At 42.0% G+C, this 18,079-nt stretch overlaps 1 protein-coding gene and 1 long non-coding RNA gene across 51 annotated transcripts in view; one reads left to right on the top strand and one right to left on the bottom strand.

The window, feature by feature from the left end:
• Nucleotides 1-18,079, bottom strand: part of LOC130267398 (uncharacterized) — a 126,425-nt gene that overhangs the window by 21,820 nt on the left and 86,526 nt on the right. The window lies entirely within an intron of this gene.
• The window catches only part of LOC130267390 (protocadherin gamma-C5-like), a 571,493-nt gene that overhangs the window by 524,907 nt on the left and 28,507 nt on the right, over nt 1-18,079 (top strand). For 36 of the 50 annotated variants that reach the window (XM_056517134.1, XM_056517135.1, XM_056517137.1 and 33 more), the window contains exon 2: nt 9,147-9,205. In XM_056517134.1, coding sequence (XP_056373109.1) covers nt 9,147-9,205 — 59 coding nt within the window. The remainder of the gene's footprint in view (nt 1-9,146; nt 9,206-18,079) is intronic. The other 14 variants (XM_056517138.1, XM_056517140.1, XM_056517128.1 and 11 more) reach the window with 1 other exon arrangement.

Raw genomic sequence — 18,079 nt, 5'->3', positions numbered from 1 at the left:
GTTACATGGATTACAGGTACAAAACAGGATGTGACGCGTTTCCGCCAGGTGCTGGCCTTACTCGTATGAGTAAGGCCAGCACCTGGCCGAAACGCGTCACATCCTGTTTTGTACTTGTGATCCATGTAACTTCATGTGAATAAAGATGGCTATTAGATTTATGAACGAGCTGGAATTCTTCTATCTTTGTGCATTCAAGCTGGGAATAGTCCGTTCCCTTCCGTGCTCGAATCTGTGGGCTTCGGGGTGAGCTGATCACTCTCAATTTTTGTAGGTACTATGTAGCTACAAAGCTAACAAATTTGAAAAGAAGACAAAGGTTAATCATGTCTAACCTATAACTCAACGGTGTTGATCCAGAAGAAGGCAAAAACTCTTATCTCAACTGCTAAACCTAAGCCAGTGGCCCCAACCCAGTCCTCAAGACTTATCAACATTCCAGGTTTTACAGGGAAAAAATCCAATCCTGAACTGTTGGTGGACCTTGAGGACTGGGTTGGGAACACCATATAATATATGATTGTATTGTAGTGGGTCTCCACTGATGAGTTGTGCCAATACTATAAGGTCCATGATGTACCTTTCATTACTATGAAGAAGCTTCCATACTTTCCATCTTACCATGTGCCTGGCAGCACATCTTCTCAAAGCATTAATACCCATCACCATCAGTCACTTGTCAGTGTCAGGGATACAAATAATGTCGGCCGTAACAAGTGATAAATAATGCAGTTTTTCTTTGCCTTAGAAGAAGCAAAGTCAATCAATATATCGGCTCTGTAAGAGCTATGGGGTCAATAATGTATGGATCAACTTCCTTAGGAGCACAGTATTCGGATTACTTAGATATATACTCGAGGTGTGTCACAACCACTTGTCATGTACGATAACCAGTACTGTGTTACTACCATGTAGAATTATTGAGGCACACATAGAAAGATGGGCACTCATCAGTTCTCTTTACCAATTCTTGATAAAAAATCTCAATATTAAATATGAGATAAACAGACAGACAGATATTTTGTGTGCAGCAGGTGCTGCCTAAATCAACTTGTGCTAGGACCGTGAGGATATGCGCATGTCCCCTATTGATGGCAATGCAGTCCGCACAGAATTCCCCATAAAACAATGAACAAGTTCATTCTTTTAGTGGAGTCCGTAATTATAATTTCTGCAGTGTGGACGGCGCACCCAAATTTCTGAGCGGAATTTCTGTGCCAACGTGCTTAATACGATACACTACGAATGCATTTAAACAAGAAACTCTACATAGCATGCACGGCTATACCTCTACTGTATACTGAGTACATTCAAGTCTTTTATAAAACATAATTGCAATATGAAGTCCTGTAAAAATGAGCTAAAACAATCTAGGGCGAGGCTGTTCGAGAAGAGTCTATCGGTGAATTTGCATTTATTTTTGAAGAACACAGGAAGAAAGCTTTATATCCCTGGGTCTCTTAGGCCTTTCCTCTAAGCTCCGCACCACATCAGGTTTCTACAGTAACCGGGAAGAATTTTATTGATGTGTAAATGAGACGGCTGTTTCTGTAGGCAGGTGCGCTGACTCTACCTAACAGATCTTTTATGTTACTGATGCTACTTTTGTATTGTTCCTGACAGTTTCCATTATGTGGCTCATAGGCTTACTCAGCAATCACATCATTAAACGCTACAATTTCATGCAGAAAAAAGGTATTAAGCCTTCAGATTTCTGCACGTGAGACATTGAATTGAATCCAAGCTCTTTGTCTTGTTTCCAAGATTATACCTTTGTGAATTATCCTCTAAATGTGGTGTGCAAACAAACATTCGGAAAAAGAACAAAATGCATTATTGATTGTAAACGGGACATTTATTTGGCTCGCCCCTTATAGCTGTGTGACTTCATGTATGCACTAAAATTATTAACACTGATCTTTATATGTCCATATAACCAGAAAGCTAATAATAGAAATATATAATAATAAAAAAAAAAATAATTCAAGATGGCTCCAGACATGAGGCCGTATCGCTTGCCAGTGGGCGATGCAGTGAGGGAAGCCAGGCGTCTTACCTGCTTTGCAAGAGAGCAAACTCTAATTATAAATGGAAAACAAAAAAGACAGCATTAGACCAATCCACTGTGCTCGTGGTCATCTGGAGGGCCACTCCAGTATCCAAACCCAAAGAAATCCAAGGCCACAGCACCAGTAATGGAAGACTATCTATCTTGTGAAAGAGCTGTAGTTTATTGGTTCCCCATATGCAACGTTTCGGCTAGATGTTTAGCTTGATAAAGGCTAAACATCTAGCCGAAACGTTACCTATGCGAAACCAATAAACTACAGCTCTTTACACAAGATACTGAGTCTTCCACTACTGGTGTTGCGGCCTTGGATTTCTTTGGGTCTAATTATAAATGGGTTACCCAACTTTTGTAGAGGGCTTTAATATCAGGTCAGTGGGGGTCCAACACCCTGCACCCCACTCCATCAGCTGCGCTCATGCAAGGTTAGGCCATCAGAGCCTTAAGTATAAATGGGTTATCCAACCTTGGAGAGGTCATCAATATCAGATCAGTGGGGGTCTGACACCTAACTCCATCAGCTACGCTCATACAAGGTTAGGTCATCAGTTATAGAAGGTTAGATAACCTCTTTAGGGTGTGTTCACATGTTCAGGTTTTTAATTGCAATTGAATAAAAAGCCAGGAATAGATTTGAAATTAGAAGAACTCTCAGTCGTTCCTTTATACTGCTTATGTCCACCATTTATAATCTGACCCTGGCTTTGAATTCAACAATTGCAATGAATAACTTGAATGTGTAAACACACACTTAAAATGATACGGCCTAAAGTAGCTTCCCCAGCAATATTTTCTGACATGTCATAGGAGTCCCATCATCTATTGGATAAAAAAGGCCCCAGGCTTTGCTTCTAGGTGCCATATACATTTGGTTTTCACATCGCAGATCTTGGTGCATGCCTATAGTGGTCTCATTCAAGTCTTTAGCATGGCCAACAACTAAGAGATCTGGAGAGCCTCAGATTATAGAAAGATCCTTTTATTCTAGTCATGAGTGGGGGTAATTGTGCATGCATATTCACAAATACAAATGACATGTAAGAAGTTTTTACAGACTAGAGAGTCAACACAGATGTGAAAAGAGTCTTATCTCCCATTTAATCCCCAGGTGTTTCATTGACCGCATCGGTCCAGCAGTGATGATAGCAAATCACTGGTCTCAGAGGTGAAGCTCGTATGTATGATGTGACATCATCCCAGTAGGACTGGTGGGCCCGTGAAGCTGTAGTGCTGGGGGATTTATTGATTTTTTTCCCTTTTATTACATTTCCTGAGCTTAGGCAACGTTCTTAAAAGCCCAGACAACCCCTTGAAGTTGTGAACTGAAAAAAAAAAAAATTACACACTGAACCTCTCAGTTCTGCGGTAAATCACATGGACATTAGTAATGGATGACTTTCTTTGGGTCTTTTCTTTTACCCTCTCTGTTACCTCTTCCTCTTTTAGCCGATGGAGATCTTTCATAGCCTAATTCATCAAAATGTTATTTATATAGCCCAAGCATTGCATGGCCAAGTTCCTGATTATGTGATATCATTTGTTATTACAAGGCCACCTGTAATTGGTTAAATAAATTATTCGAGCTCTCTGAAGTCACGTTACTACCGCTATGGGATATGAAAGCTCCGAACACATAAAGTATTTGATGGAACTGGCCTCCTGCATTCATCAGGGATAATAGTGATTTATACAAGGCTATTAATAGGCAGGCATAGAAGAAGAAAAGGCAATTATATTTCATTTGGCCAGATGTGTGGAATTATAAAGGAAACCTACTGACCAATGCCTATTGACCCCAAGGTGTGAGAGGGCCATAGGGCTGACATAAAAATGTAGCCTCAAAGTCTGAACTTCTTAATTAAAGGAAGTAGCCCTTAGCAATGGCTCATGACTTCCAGATGTGGACAAGTGTCATCTGTCTTCTCTAAAGTGCTGTTGTTTTACAATGTGTGAGTTGTGGTAATCCTTTTTGGTCTTTCTTGTATAGCATTGTACTATAATACAGGACATGGGCTTTCCACACAGTATTGGATTATGTTAGCACAAGATTTAGATGCTGCAGATTGGTGCTGCAAAAGCTGCAGGAAATCAACAATAAATCTTTAGAAAGTATTTAACAAATCAGCAACAAATCTGCAGCTTTACAGTCCCATGTGAACATAGTTGCATAGTACGGTTGAAAAAAGACTCAATTTAAACCAAGGAGGGGAGGATAAAGGGAAGGGGTATCAGTGGGCCAGGGGTATGTAATTCTATATATCTACATAGGTAAAAAAAAATGTATTTTGTCCTAAGACTGTTTTAAAGCTCTCAACTGTTTTTGGAGTGACTAGTTCCTGAGGTTCAATATGGAATCGGTCGGCACTAAGTACAGGTTAGGTGCATGTGGAGGAAGACAAAATCAGTATAGAAGAAATTCCCAGCACACCAGTCTTTTAATAAGCTTTATTTAGCTACTCTGCTGAATGCGCTGTGGCTCACACCTGAGCTTTTCTTAACATCTGCTTGGAGTTTCCTCTATACTAGTTCCTGAGGTAGGCTGTTCCATAAATTCACCCTTATACTACATGTTGATGATTCTCCATGACTTGGATTTTCTTTGTGGATAATGAGTCATGTTCTTCCATATTTGAGAGTTTATTTATGATCCATCAATAAAACTCCTAATGGAGTTCTTGGAGGGAGCTACTACACTTATGATAGCCATGTACATACTCTGCCCATGTAGACAGGTTAACTTGACTGTGTAGTAGACAATAGAGGATCCAGCTTCTCAACAGAAAAAACTGTTAAAATTCAAGCTTTAATGGAATCATTAAAAACAGGGAGAATCCATAGATAAAAACATCCACGCGATAGGCAGTCCATTCATTCATTTTTGGTCTATATGGTGAGAGAGCTGAGTTGCAATATCCCTTTTGTGTTCCTATAACTTGACTGTGGTTACCTTTGCCATTAATCTCTTGAGTCTGTAGAACTATTTGGACTAGGACATTGTTCACATGTATTTATTTACTTTACTTCAGTTATTTTTTCTTATTCTAAAAGTACGTTCACACTGTGGAATCTCCACTCACAGAATTCAGCGAGCGGTAGGACCGCACAGCAGTGCGCCAGCACCATTGACGGCTATGCAGTGCTCGAGAACTTCCGTGCAAAGAAAGAACATGTTCCTTCTTTGTGCTGAACAACTGAATTGTCCGCCACTGGAATTCCTCAGTGTGAACGGGTCTTGCGGAAGACCCATTCCCACTGATGGTAATGTTCACAATGTGAACATACCCTGAGACAGTGTTCCTGAAGCTGTAGCCCTACAGCTGTTGGAAAACTACAACTCCTCACATGCCCTAACAACCGTGGGCCATCATGGTTGTAGTCTTGTAAAAGTTGGAAAGCCGCAGGTTGGGGAACAATATCTAGGTACTAGAGTTAGCTAAAGATATGTAAATATATTCTCTGTATCTATCAATATCATTCTTAGAGGTATAAAAAAAACATTGGCTATCCTCTTCATCATATTCGTCCTATTCGCAGCCTCCATGTATTTTTTGATGGCTCTGTATTATAGCTCTTTTTTATGCATGTAGAAAAAACAAAGCCGGCACTGACGGAAATAAGCGTGAGGGTGGTTGCGGACAATTCACTGGCAAGGATGCTGTTCTGATAATCCTGTAGTGGCGGTGCTCAACCAATAACGATCAGCAGTTTGAAAGCAAAAGAAACACAGAAGGCGGCACTCACCATTTAGGAAGTCTTTATTTACCATTCTGGAAACGGACACAGGTAACAGGCGGGGGAGTTGGGTGGAGGACGGGACTGCCGAGCAGCCCCGTCCTCCACCCCACTCCCCCGCCTGTTACCTGTGTCCGGTTCCCGAACGGTGAATAAAGTCTTCCTGAATGGTGAGTGCTGCCTTCTGTGTTTCTTTTGCTTTCAATCGTTTTTTTTTTTACCTCTTATGCTGCACTCATTACAAGAAGTGAATATGCCTGCAAGGAATCTCAGCTGGTGCCCGTCCAGCTGGGAGTCTGCCATCATCTCTTGGTTATTTTTTAATGAGGGGATTCCCCATAGACGCTCTGTCGTACTACGATTCTATGAGGGCCTGCTTTACCTTAAGAAACAAGTCATTTCTAAATGGAATGCATGTATAAAAGTTGGCACAAACACCAGGAAACTGCTGTAATGTATAAATCATCCCTGAGCTTTCTCTTAGTAAACCAGAAGTCACTCATTGGATTTATTCTATGTAATTATACAGTACTGGGGCTTGCGTTTGTATTTCTTCTAAAACATTTTTTTTTTTAATCTTGAGGCCATGTATATTTAAGATGCACTAGGAACCTAAATGGCCTATACAGAGCACATTGATTTGTTCTTCTCATTACTTGTTAATTATGTATTATGTATATGTCGTTCCCTTTGCATTCTGCAGGTTAAAACATAAGTCCCAAACCCTTTGTAGTAGGGATCGACCGATATTGATTTTTTAGGGGCGATACCGATAATCTGCGACCTTTCAGGCCGCAGATCAATGATTTAAAGCGGGCGCTTAAAATCAATGAACTGCTGCGGCTTTTGCGGGGCCAGAGACCGCCACCGCCTCCCTAGTCCTCCCTAGTCCAACCACCACCGCCGCTGCTCCATTGCCTCCCCCATCCCCGGTTTTATATTTACCTGTTCCCGGGGTCCGCGCTACTTCTGGCTCCGGTGGCGTCCTGAGCAGTCATTGTGCGCACTGACGGTGACATCGCATTGAGGACGTCACTCGTCATTGCGCTGCGCTGCGTCATTGCGTTAGCAGGAGCCAGAAGTAGCGCGGACCCCGGGCCCCGGTAATTATAAAACCGAGGATGGGGGAGGCAATAGGACAGTTGGTTGTGGTCTCTGGCCGGGGAGGCAGGGCATTATCGGCATATCGGCAAGGTAATTGCCGATACCGATAATGTCCAAAATCGTGAATATCGGCCGATAATCGGTCGATCCCTACTTTGTAGGCCATGAGCCATGTGACAGTAAAAATCTATTAGGGTACGTTCACTTTTGTCCAGCAATTTTACCTAGATCAAAAAAATGCTCATGTGCCCATGGGTCTGACCCCATGCCGCATTTCAACCTAGGCTGTTGGGTGGAATCGGCGTTCCCAACTGTGCTGGCTTTTTAAGAACTCTAAAATATATGACCGAGTAATTTTATTTTTGCCCTAGTGTTACCTGCCAGTGATAAGGTTTTGCCTCTGTGGTCCAGTTCCGGTACTGCTACTATTTGATGCATCATGTGCATAAGACATATGCACAGGGCCCAAAGGGTCCCATACTGTATTTCTCCTGCAACTGAGCATTTAAATATATAGGGGGGATGAAGAGAGGTAGAGATAGTTGACTGACAGCTATCTAATTCATATGGCCAGTCTTAGTATCAAAACATAAGAGGTCTCCCACATAATCATTTATGGGAATGGTTTGGTCCATTTCTGAGATGTTGGCCTCCTCGGGCCAGATGTATGAGATCTAGTAATATGAATATATTATTTTCCATGCAACATACTGCACTTTTTATCATTATACCCCTCAAGAGATGAGGGGTTTTCCCTCTAATCATTTGTGGGAATGGTTTGGACCATTTTTGAGATGCTGGCCTCCATGGGCCAGATAGATGAACCATGTATTAAACAGATCATTCTCTGTGTAACATATTTCACTATGCCCATGTTGGCCTTCATAGGCTAGATGAATGAGATCTGATGATAAGAACCTTGTATTGAATAGAATTCTCTCAATATAACCTACTGTACTTTGTATCAATTTTACCCTTCAAGAGATGAGAGGTCTCCCCTGTTATCATTCTTGAGAATGGTTCGGACCATTTCTAAAATGTTGGCCTCCATGGGCCAGATGTATGAGAATTTTTGATACGAACCACGTATTGAATTGACTATTCTCCATCTAACGTTCTGCACTATTTATCTATTTTACCCCTCAAGAAAAAGAGGTCTCCCCTCTAATCATTTGTGGGAATGGTTTGGACCATTTTTGAGATGTTGGAGCCAGATGGATGAACTATGCATTAAAGGGGTACTCCGGTGGAAAACTTTTTTTTTTTTTAAATCAACTGGTGTCAGAAAGTTAAATAGATTTGTAAATGACTTCTATTAAAAAATCTTAACCCTTCCGTTACTTATTAGCTGCTGAATACTACAGAGGAAATTTTTTTCTTTTTGGAACACGGTGCTCTCTGCTGACATCACGAGCACAGTGCTCTCTGCTGACATCTCTGTCCATTTTAGGAACTGTCCAGAGCAGCATATGTTTGCTATGGGGATTTTCTCCTACTCTGGACAGTTCTTAAAATGGACAGAGATGTCAGCAGAGAGCACTGTGCTCGTTATTCAGCAGAGAGCTCTGTGTTCCAAAAAGAAAAGAATTTCCTCTGTAGTATTCAGCAGCTAATAAGTACTGGAAGGATTAATATTTTTAATAGAAGTCATTTACAAATCTGTTTAACTTTCTGGCACCAGTTAATAAAAAAAATTAAAAAAATACGTTTTCCACCGGAGTACCCCTTTAAACAGATTATTCTCCATGTAACATATTTCACTATGTATACATTTTTATGTTCTAATATCCTTTCCTGAAACATCATTGACAAAAATATTGGGGGAGATTTATCAAAACCTGTCCAGAGGGAAAGTTGCCAAGTTGCCCATAGCAACCAATCAGATCGCTTCTTTCATTTTGCAGAGGCCTTGTTAAAAATGAAAGTAGTGAGCGGATTGGTTGCTATGGGCAACTGGGCAATTTTTCCTCTGGACAGGTTTTGATAAATCGCCCCCATTATCTTTTTTTACCTTTAATCTTTTCTAGGAAAAGTCTAACATTGTTTCTAATTTTTGTTCCAGCAAAGTTCCCGTCACAGTTGCGTTATCTGCCATGTTTTCCTAGCACCATCATGTGTCGCGTTCTTCCCCTCTAGGCTTCAAGATGAAGAAAAGAAGATTAACCAATGTCTTTTCTTATATGTTCTTTCCTTACAATGTCAGTGTGTAGCAATTACAAGCACATCTCTGTTCTTTTTCCAGCAGGCGCAACCTAATGGAGAATGGCGCTTCTCACAGGCTCAGAGACCCGGACCGAGCGGGTGAGTAGGTCTTTGTGTATAAAGTATATATCCTTGTTGTGTATACTAGTGGTACAGTGCACATTGTCTAGGTCCCTCTTTCCCAACCAAGGAGACTCCGGCTGTTGCAAAACTACAACTCCCACCATGCCCGGCTGTCCGGGCATGGTGGGAGTTGTAGTTCTGCAACAGCTGGAGGCACCTTGGTTGGGAAACACAAGTCTGTAGCTTCATCTTATATCAATTCTACAGCTTTAGTACCACCTACTGTAAAATGCTGGTAGTTCAAAGAAAAAAAGACCCTAACATTTTCCATTAAAGGGGTTATCCAGGAAAAAACTTTTTTTTATATATATATCAACTGGCTCCAGAAAGTTAAACAGATTTGTAAATTACTTCTATTAAAAAATCTTAATCCTTTCAGTACTTATGAGCTGCTGAAGGTAATTTGTTCTTTTCTATCTGTGCTCTCTGATGACACGTGTCTCGGGAACCGCCCAGTTTAGAAGCAAATCCCCATAGCAAACCTCTTCTACTCTGTGCAGAGACAAGCAGAGATGTCAGCAGAGAGCACTGTTTCCAGTTGATATAAGGAGCCAGTTGATATAAGAAAAAAAGTTTTTTCCTGGAATACCGCTTTAAAGGGGTACTCTGCGCCTAGACATCTTATCCCCTATCCAAAGGATAGGGGATATGATGTCAGATCTCCGTGGTGCCGCTGCTGGGGAGCCCCGGGATCCCGGCTGCGGCACTGCGCTATCATTACAGCACAGAGCGAGTTCGCTCTGTGCGTAATGACGGGCGATACAGGGGACGGAGCCGTGTGACGTCATGGCTCCACCCCTCGTGACATCACGGCCCGTCCCCTTAATGCAAGTCTATGGCAGGGGGCGTGACGACCTCCCCTCCCCCTCCCATAGACTTGTATTGAAAGGGGCGGGTCGTGACATCACGAGGGGCGGAGCCGTGACGTAACGATGCTCCGGCCCCTGTATTGCGCGTCATTACGTGCAAAGCGAACTCGCTCTGTGCTGTAATGATAGCGCGGTGCCGCAGCGGGGATCCCGGGGCTCCCCAGCAGCGGCACCGCAGCGATCTGACATCTTATCCCCTATCCTTTGGATAGGGGATAAGATGTCTAGGGGCGGAGTACCCCTTTAAATGCTAAAAAACAGGTGTTCTACGTGTAAACTGAAGAGAGCTACAATAGCCCTGATTACTAACATGATCCCGACAATTTGTGTTGCACGTCCTCTGCGACACTTTGGCCCTCATTTACTATTGCAAACCCGACATGTTTTGTCGGGTTGTGTGCCAGATTCCGTCGCATTGCGCCAGAAATTCTGTCTACGCCAGATTTTGCGTCAGAATTGAGAAAACCCTGACTAACTATCCATTTTGCTAAGAAAACTCGAAAAAGGGGGCGTGGCTACCAGGAAAAAGGGGCAATGTCTCAGAAAAGGGGCGTGTTCCCGACATTTTCACTAAATGGAAAACAAATTGTAGGGAATTTAAACCCACAAAGAAACCTACACAACACTCTTAGTAAATAAGCGCCTTTGTGCGACACATTTTACTAGTAAAAACTCAACGGTTTTCCAATTACTCTGAGTATTTTTTTTAACCCGACTAAAGGGGTTTGCATAATTAAGGGCGTGTTCCCAAAATTTTCCTGAAAACCCGACAGTTGTATTTAAAAACCCACCAGAAAAATAGTGAATTACTTAACTTAAAAACCCGACTGCCTTGATGTGTGGGGAATCTGTAAAAAAGTGTTTGTTTTTTTTAAATCCTGTTACTTTGTCCTTTTTATATTACATTTTATATATTTTTAGCAATTTCTCTCTTTTTTTTTTTTTTTAAATCTTGGCTTATTTCCTTTTTTGTTTTTAACTTTTTGTTTGTTGACCCTTTAACGACATTGAATGTAAAGTTACTTCCTGGTGCAGAGTTTCTTTGCTTTATTTATTTGCTTTACATTTTATTTTTCCTGTGCGACCCTTTTTTTCCCCGTGCAACAGAATTTAATATCGTGCGACAGAATTTTCCCGACATGTGCAAAACATTGATAAATACGTGTGAGAAAAAATTGTCTAGGAAAAAAATAACACTCTGAAAATAACCCAACACTCTTAGTAAATCAGGGTTGTTGCGCGGTTCCTCTGTTATCCTTCCTGCAAAGAGACAACTGGGTGTTACGATTCACCTTGTCTAAGTAGTGACCCTACATACTCTCACACTGTTCAGACAATGCTGACAATGCCAGACTGTGTAGGGAATGAGTCTATTGACAATAGCAACAGTAACGCCCCGTTGTCAGTTTATTCATACATAAAGAGAGAGACTGGAACGGCATAAGGGTTACAAGAAGATATTCTCCAACAAATTAAAGGGTACCACTCATCAAAAAAAAAAACATTTGATATAGATTAATGAATGCAGAATAACTTTACAATTACATGTTATTAAAAAATATGCTTCTTTCTATTTAATTTTCCACTTTGAAGAAATGACCACTAGGGGTCTCCCTACCAGTCCTGGCAGCAAGCATTTCAGACTCATGCTGGAGTCCTTAACACTACGAGCTGCCAGTCTGCTTTGTTCACAAAGGAGAACACTCAGAGCTGCCAGCCTGCTTTGTTCACAGCCTGTTTGGCTGTGAACAAAGCAGGCTGGCAGCTCTGAGTGTTTAGGACTCCAGCATGAGTCAGAAATGCTTGCTGACAGGACTGATCGGGAAAAATACAATAGAAAGAAGCATATTTCTCATTAACATGCTATTGGAAAGTTATTCAACATTCATTCATCTAAAATATATCAAAAGTTTATTTGATGAGAGGTACCCTTTAAAAGTATTTATGAAACGGGCACCTGAAAGATCCCCTATAAAGAATCCTAATACCCAAAATCAAAGTAACTTCTATTGGCGGTGTTACTGGCTGCAGTCTATTTCACTTTAATAGTCATGTTGGGCTGGAAAAAGACTGTCTGTAATGTTTCTCAATGAGTGACAGGATCCAATCATTTTTTACGCAATTATCACTGGTTTATGTCAAACATGTTTAGTTTCTGACAACCCCCAAACTTATATACAACTTATACGATTAGTTGAGTACCTGGAAATGTAACAATGACACTCTTGGGGGGGGGGAGATTTATCAAAGCATTTAGACTGGTTTTTCTTGTCTAAATTTGTCGCACAGAAAGTCGCAGTCTAAATCTGTGCGACTTTTCTGCGACTTTTGCTCTAGAGGATTTTTAGAACATGATGCATTCTAGTCTATTTAGACGGAAATGCATTGGAAAATGCATTGGTGCTGATTTTATCAAAAGCGACTTTTCATCGACAAGTCGCATCGGCTGAAAGTATGCCGAAATGTCAGACCATGTTGGAGCAGGTTTAAATTATTATTATTATTGATAAATTAGGCGCACAATAGACCAGCCTAACACTCTGTAGTTTGGTCTATATTGATGCGGGACATAGACAACTTTGATAAATATTCCCCTTGTTCTTATATCCCTTCCTTGTATCTGAAACTCATAACCGGTCCTCTTATCCCGACCTTATATCCCGACCTCATATGCCATCCTCATATCTTGTCCTAATATGCCAATCCTATATCCCGACCTCATATCCCGTCCTTATATCCCAACCATATATCCCATCCTCATATCCCATCATCATATCTTGTCCTCATATCTTGTCCTCATATCTTGTCCTTATATCCCGACCTTATATATTATCCTGATATTCCATCTTCATATCCTGATCTCACATCTTGTCCTCATATTCCATCCACATATCCTGACCTCATATGCTATCTTCATGTCCCGTCCTCATATCTGGTCCTCATATCCTGTCCTCATATACAATCCTCATATCCTGTCCTCATATACATTCCTCATATCCTGTCCTCATATCTCATCCTCATATCTGGTCCTCATATCCTGTCCTCATATGCATTCCTCATATCTGGTCCTCATATCCCATCCTCATATCCCATCCTCATATCTTATCCTCATATCCTGTCCTCATATCCCATCCTCATATCCTGTCCTCATATCCCATCCTCATATCTGGTCCTCATATCCTGTCCTCATATACATTCCTCATATCTCGTCCTCATATCCTGTCCTCATATCTCATCCTCATATCTGGTCCTCATATCCTGTCCTCATATACATTCCTCATATCCTGTCCTCATATCTGGTCCTCATATCCTGTCCTCATATACATTCCTCATATCCTGTCCTCATATACATTCCTCATATCCTGTCCTCATATCTGGTCCTCATATCCTGTCCTCATATACATTCCTCATATACATTCCTCATATCCTGTCCTCATATCTGGTCCTCATATCCTGTCCTCATATACATTCCTCATATGCTGGCCTCATATCCCATAACACTGATGACAAAGATACTTATCCTTCCCAGCTCCGTAACTCAGTTTATCTGCAATCCCAGTTATTTCATACATGCAAATGACAGGCTTGGTGCCCGCGGGGCATTTCCAAGCTGTCTCTGCACGCTGACATCTGGCTGGCATCTTCAAGATTACGTCTCCTCGACTGAGCTGAGCCTTATCTGCTCCACTCTTAATAGGAAGATGCCGGCTGGACTTCACCATGTACAGAGAACTTGGAAATGCCCCCCATGCACTAAGAAGGTCATTTGCATGTACCAAAGCACCATGATTGCATCAGAACAGAGACACAGAGTAGGGACCGGTATAATTGTCATCAGTGTCGCCCACACTACAAGTCTGTACAGTAGGTTAGGGTAGGTGACACTGATGACAGATCCCCTTAAAGGGGTACTCCAGTGAAAACCTTTATTATTTTAAATCAACTGGTGCCAGAAAGTTAAACAGATTTGTAAATTACTTCTATTAAAAAATCTTAATCCTTCCTGTATTTATTAGCTGCTGAATACTACAGCGGAAATTATTTTCTTTTTGGAATTCTCTCTGATGACATCACGAGCACAGTGCTCTTGGCTGACGTCATTATAATAATAACTCTTTATTTATTGTTGTCCTTAGTGGGATTTGAACCCAAAGTCCCTGCACTGCAAGGCAGCAGTGCTAATCACTGAGCCACCATGCTGCCCTTAGCATACATCTGCTATGCACGGTTGCTAAAATGGACAGAGGTGTCAGCAGAGAGCACTGTGCTCGTGATGTCATCAGTGTTCCAAAAAGAAAGAAATTTCCTCTGTAGCATTCAGCAGCTAATAAGTACTGGAAGGATTACGATTTTTTAATAGAAGTAATTTACAAATATGTTTAACTTTCTGGCACCAGTTGATTTAAAAGAAAAAGGTTTTCACCGGAGTACCCCTTTAAACACATTTCATCTATAAAAACTGCATGATGAAAAACCTCTCTGCAAACCCATGGCAATTTTTGGAAAAGTTCTTGCATGTTTTTTTTACTACGCAGCACACTGCCTGCCTGTGATGCTTAATTTAAAGATGCAATTTTGATTTTGCTTAAACCCACCAGAGGACCCCAAACCACCACTGCCACACTTATAGCACACACAGGACATATTATCAGTAAAGTTAAAGGGGTACTCTGACCCTAGACATCTTATGCCCTATCCAATTGTGGGGGTCCCACGGCTGGGGACGTTCGTTTAGAGCGTCAGGTGCAGTGCCGGAGGCTTGTGACGTCATGACACCCTCCCATAGACGTGCATTGAGGGGGCGTGGCCGTAACATCACAAGGAGGTGTGGCAGTCATGTCACGAGCCTCCCACCCGCATTGCCAGTCATCCAGCACGGAATGAAGTTCGCTCAATGCACCGGATGACTGGGGTGCTGCAGACAAGATCGCGGGGGGTCCTCAGTGGCGGAACCCCCTGTGATCAGACATCTTATCCCCTATCCTTTATCTTATCAGCTGCTATATAATACAAAGGAAGTTCTTTTCTTTTTGAATTTCTTTTCTGTCTGTCCACAGTGCTCTCTGCTGACAACTCTGTCCATGTCAGGAACTGTCCATGAACTGACATGAACAGAGATGTCAGCAGAGAGCACTGTGGACAGACTGAAAGGAAATTCAAAAAGAAAAGAACTTCCTCTGTATTATACAGCAGCTGATAAGTACTGGAAGGATTAAGATTTTTTAATAGAAGTGATTTACAAATCTGCTTAACTTTCTGGCACCAGTTGATTTAAAAAAAGTTAGAGTTAGGCTAGGCTTACATTTGTTGCAGGTTTCATCCAAGAGCATGAAACAGAACCAGATGGTCCACTGCTTGACTCACACCAACGGACCCTAGAAACCCCATTGACTGTAATAAGGTCCATCAGGTTTCTGTCTGGTGTCTGACATTTTACTGGATCAGAACCAAAGAGAAAAATATGGATTGCTAAATTTTTTTGTTTAATCCACATTCAAAACCATATCTCAGATTTCTGCATCATATTTTACAACTGAAAAATACATTGTGAACATAACCTAAATGGGATAATACACCATTATATTTCAAAATAGAACTAAAAGATGGATTCCTCAGGTCAGTTTCATCACAATAGAAGTCGCTCATCTTAAAACTTGCCAAGTGCATGTCTACACATGACCCATCTCACTTCTGCTTTATTGCATATACTGAAATGTTGTACAGCATCATTGCCATCTAGAAGGGATTTTTTTACAATCTGTTTGCACCCGTCTGCACTCATTTCCGTTTTTTTTTTTGACGGCAGAAAAAACGGAAAATGCAGTATTTTTTCTTCCGTCCAAAAAAACGGAAAAAAAGATGGATACAGTAAATTTAATATTTAAGTCTATGGAAAACAGATGAGCCTTTAATGTCATCCATTGCATCCATTTCAATCAGTTTTTTGATCCGTTTTTACTTTTGTGCATACGTAGAACAAAAAAAAAACTTTTTTTTGGTTTATTAACTGAACAAAAACGGATACAAAAGGATAACACCCATTTGCATCCGTTATTGTCCTTTTTTTTTTTAAGTCCGTTTTTTATCTTTGACGGGAGAAGAACGGGACGGGTCTAGACGGCCGTGTAAACGCAGCATAACTCAGGAACTCTATGAAAACGTTATGATCTACTGCACTGCACAGATGAGTGAGCTAAAACCGTGCTGACACCTCTGTCCGTGTCAGGAACTGTCCAGAGCAGGAGCAAATCCCCATAGCAAACCTCTCCTGCTCTGGACAGTTCCTGGCATGGACAGAGGTGTCAGAAGAGAGCACTGTGCTCAGACTGGAAAGAACTACACAACTTCCTCTGTAGTATACAGAAGCTGATAAGTACTGGAAGGGTTAAGATTTTTAAATAAAAGTAATTTACAAATCGGTTTAACTTTCTGGCACCAGTTGATTTAAAAAAAAATAAGGTTACAAGATAAGGTATACAGTGACCCCTCGACCTACGATGGCCCCGACATACGATCATTTCAACATATGATAACCTTTCAGAGGCCATCGCATGTTGAAGGCAGCATCGACATACGATGCTTTTGTATGTCGGGGCCATCGCATAAACGGCTATCCGGCAGCGCAGACTGCTTCAGCTGCCACCGGATAGCCGTTTACGGTGCCCCGTGTGATCCGCTGACAATCACTTACCTGTCCTCGGGGCTCCGGCGCATCCTCTGCGGGATCCTCTGCATCGTCGGCGCTCTCCATCGTTGTCATCACGTCACTGCACACGCCGTCCCGTCATCCAATAGGAGCGGCGTGCGTAACAACGTGATGGCGGCGACGGAGAGCGAGGATGCTGGGGAAGCAGAGGCCTTGCTGGAGCGTCGGGGACACCCCGGGGACGCGGCGATAGCGATGGACGGCAACATCTAGGGCAGAGGTGATGGTCCGGAACGTCGGGGACACCCCCGGGACACGGTGACAGCGATGGAAGGCGACATCCAGGGCAGCAGTGACGGGCGGTGACGGTCCGGAGCAGCGAGAACACGTGAGTATAACCTCCAATAGCCGTTGGCTGTCCGGGCATGCTGGGTGTTGTGGTTTTGCAACATCTGGAGGTCCGCAGGTTGTAGACCACTTTCCTATACTTTACATTGCACGGATCCCTCAACATACAATGGTTTCAACAAACGATGGTCCATTTGGAACGGATTCCCATCGTATGTTGAGGGACCACTGTATACAAGTTTTAAGAGATCCCCTAAGGAAGTTCATATACAGAAAAACAATAATTGCATTACTAGTAATTAGAGATGAGCGAACTTACAGTAAATTCGATTCATCACGAACTTCTCGGCTGGGCGGTTGCTGACTTTTCCTGCATAAATTAGTTCAGCTTTCCGGTGCTCCGGTGGGCTGGAAAAGGTGGATACAGTCTTAGGAAAGAGTCTCCTCGGACTGTATCCACCTTTTCCAGTCCACCAGAGCACCGGAAAGCTGAACTAATTTATGCAGGAAAAGTCAGCAACCGCCGAGCCGAGAAGTTCGTGACGAATCGAATTTACTGTAAGTTCGCTCATCTCTACTAGTAATGAAGGGCCACGTTCTATTACTTAGAGCCTGTGTTTAGATAAAAAATCGCTTGCTTTGTATACAGTCAATGTATCAGTTGTCGGGGCCAATATTTGTATGCAGAAGCTATTCAGTGATGTTTGCAGAGCTTTGAATGTAGGTCATTGTAAGTGTTCATTGATACACCGGGAGGCTCTTGCATCTACTTGTCCGCTTGGCACTGACTCTAGGTTGGTTCATGTTGTTTATCCAAACCCAGTATGTTATGCTCAGCTTAATCTACCAAATAAATTGTGGCCTATATATATATATATATATATATATATATATATATATATATATATATACAGCCATCGGCTGTCCGGGCTTGCTGGGAGTTGTAGTTTTGAAACCTCCGGAGGTCCGCAGGTTGAAGACCACTGC

This window comes from Hyla sarda, chromosome 4, assembly GCF_029499605.1.
Source record: "Hyla sarda isolate aHylSar1 chromosome 4, aHylSar1.hap1, whole genome shotgun sequence".
NCBI lineage: Eukaryota > Metazoa > Chordata > Amphibia > Anura > Hylidae > Hyla > Hyla sarda.
The sequence above is the reverse complement of the archived record's forward strand: the minus strand, read 5'-3'. Positions and strand labels throughout refer to the sequence as shown.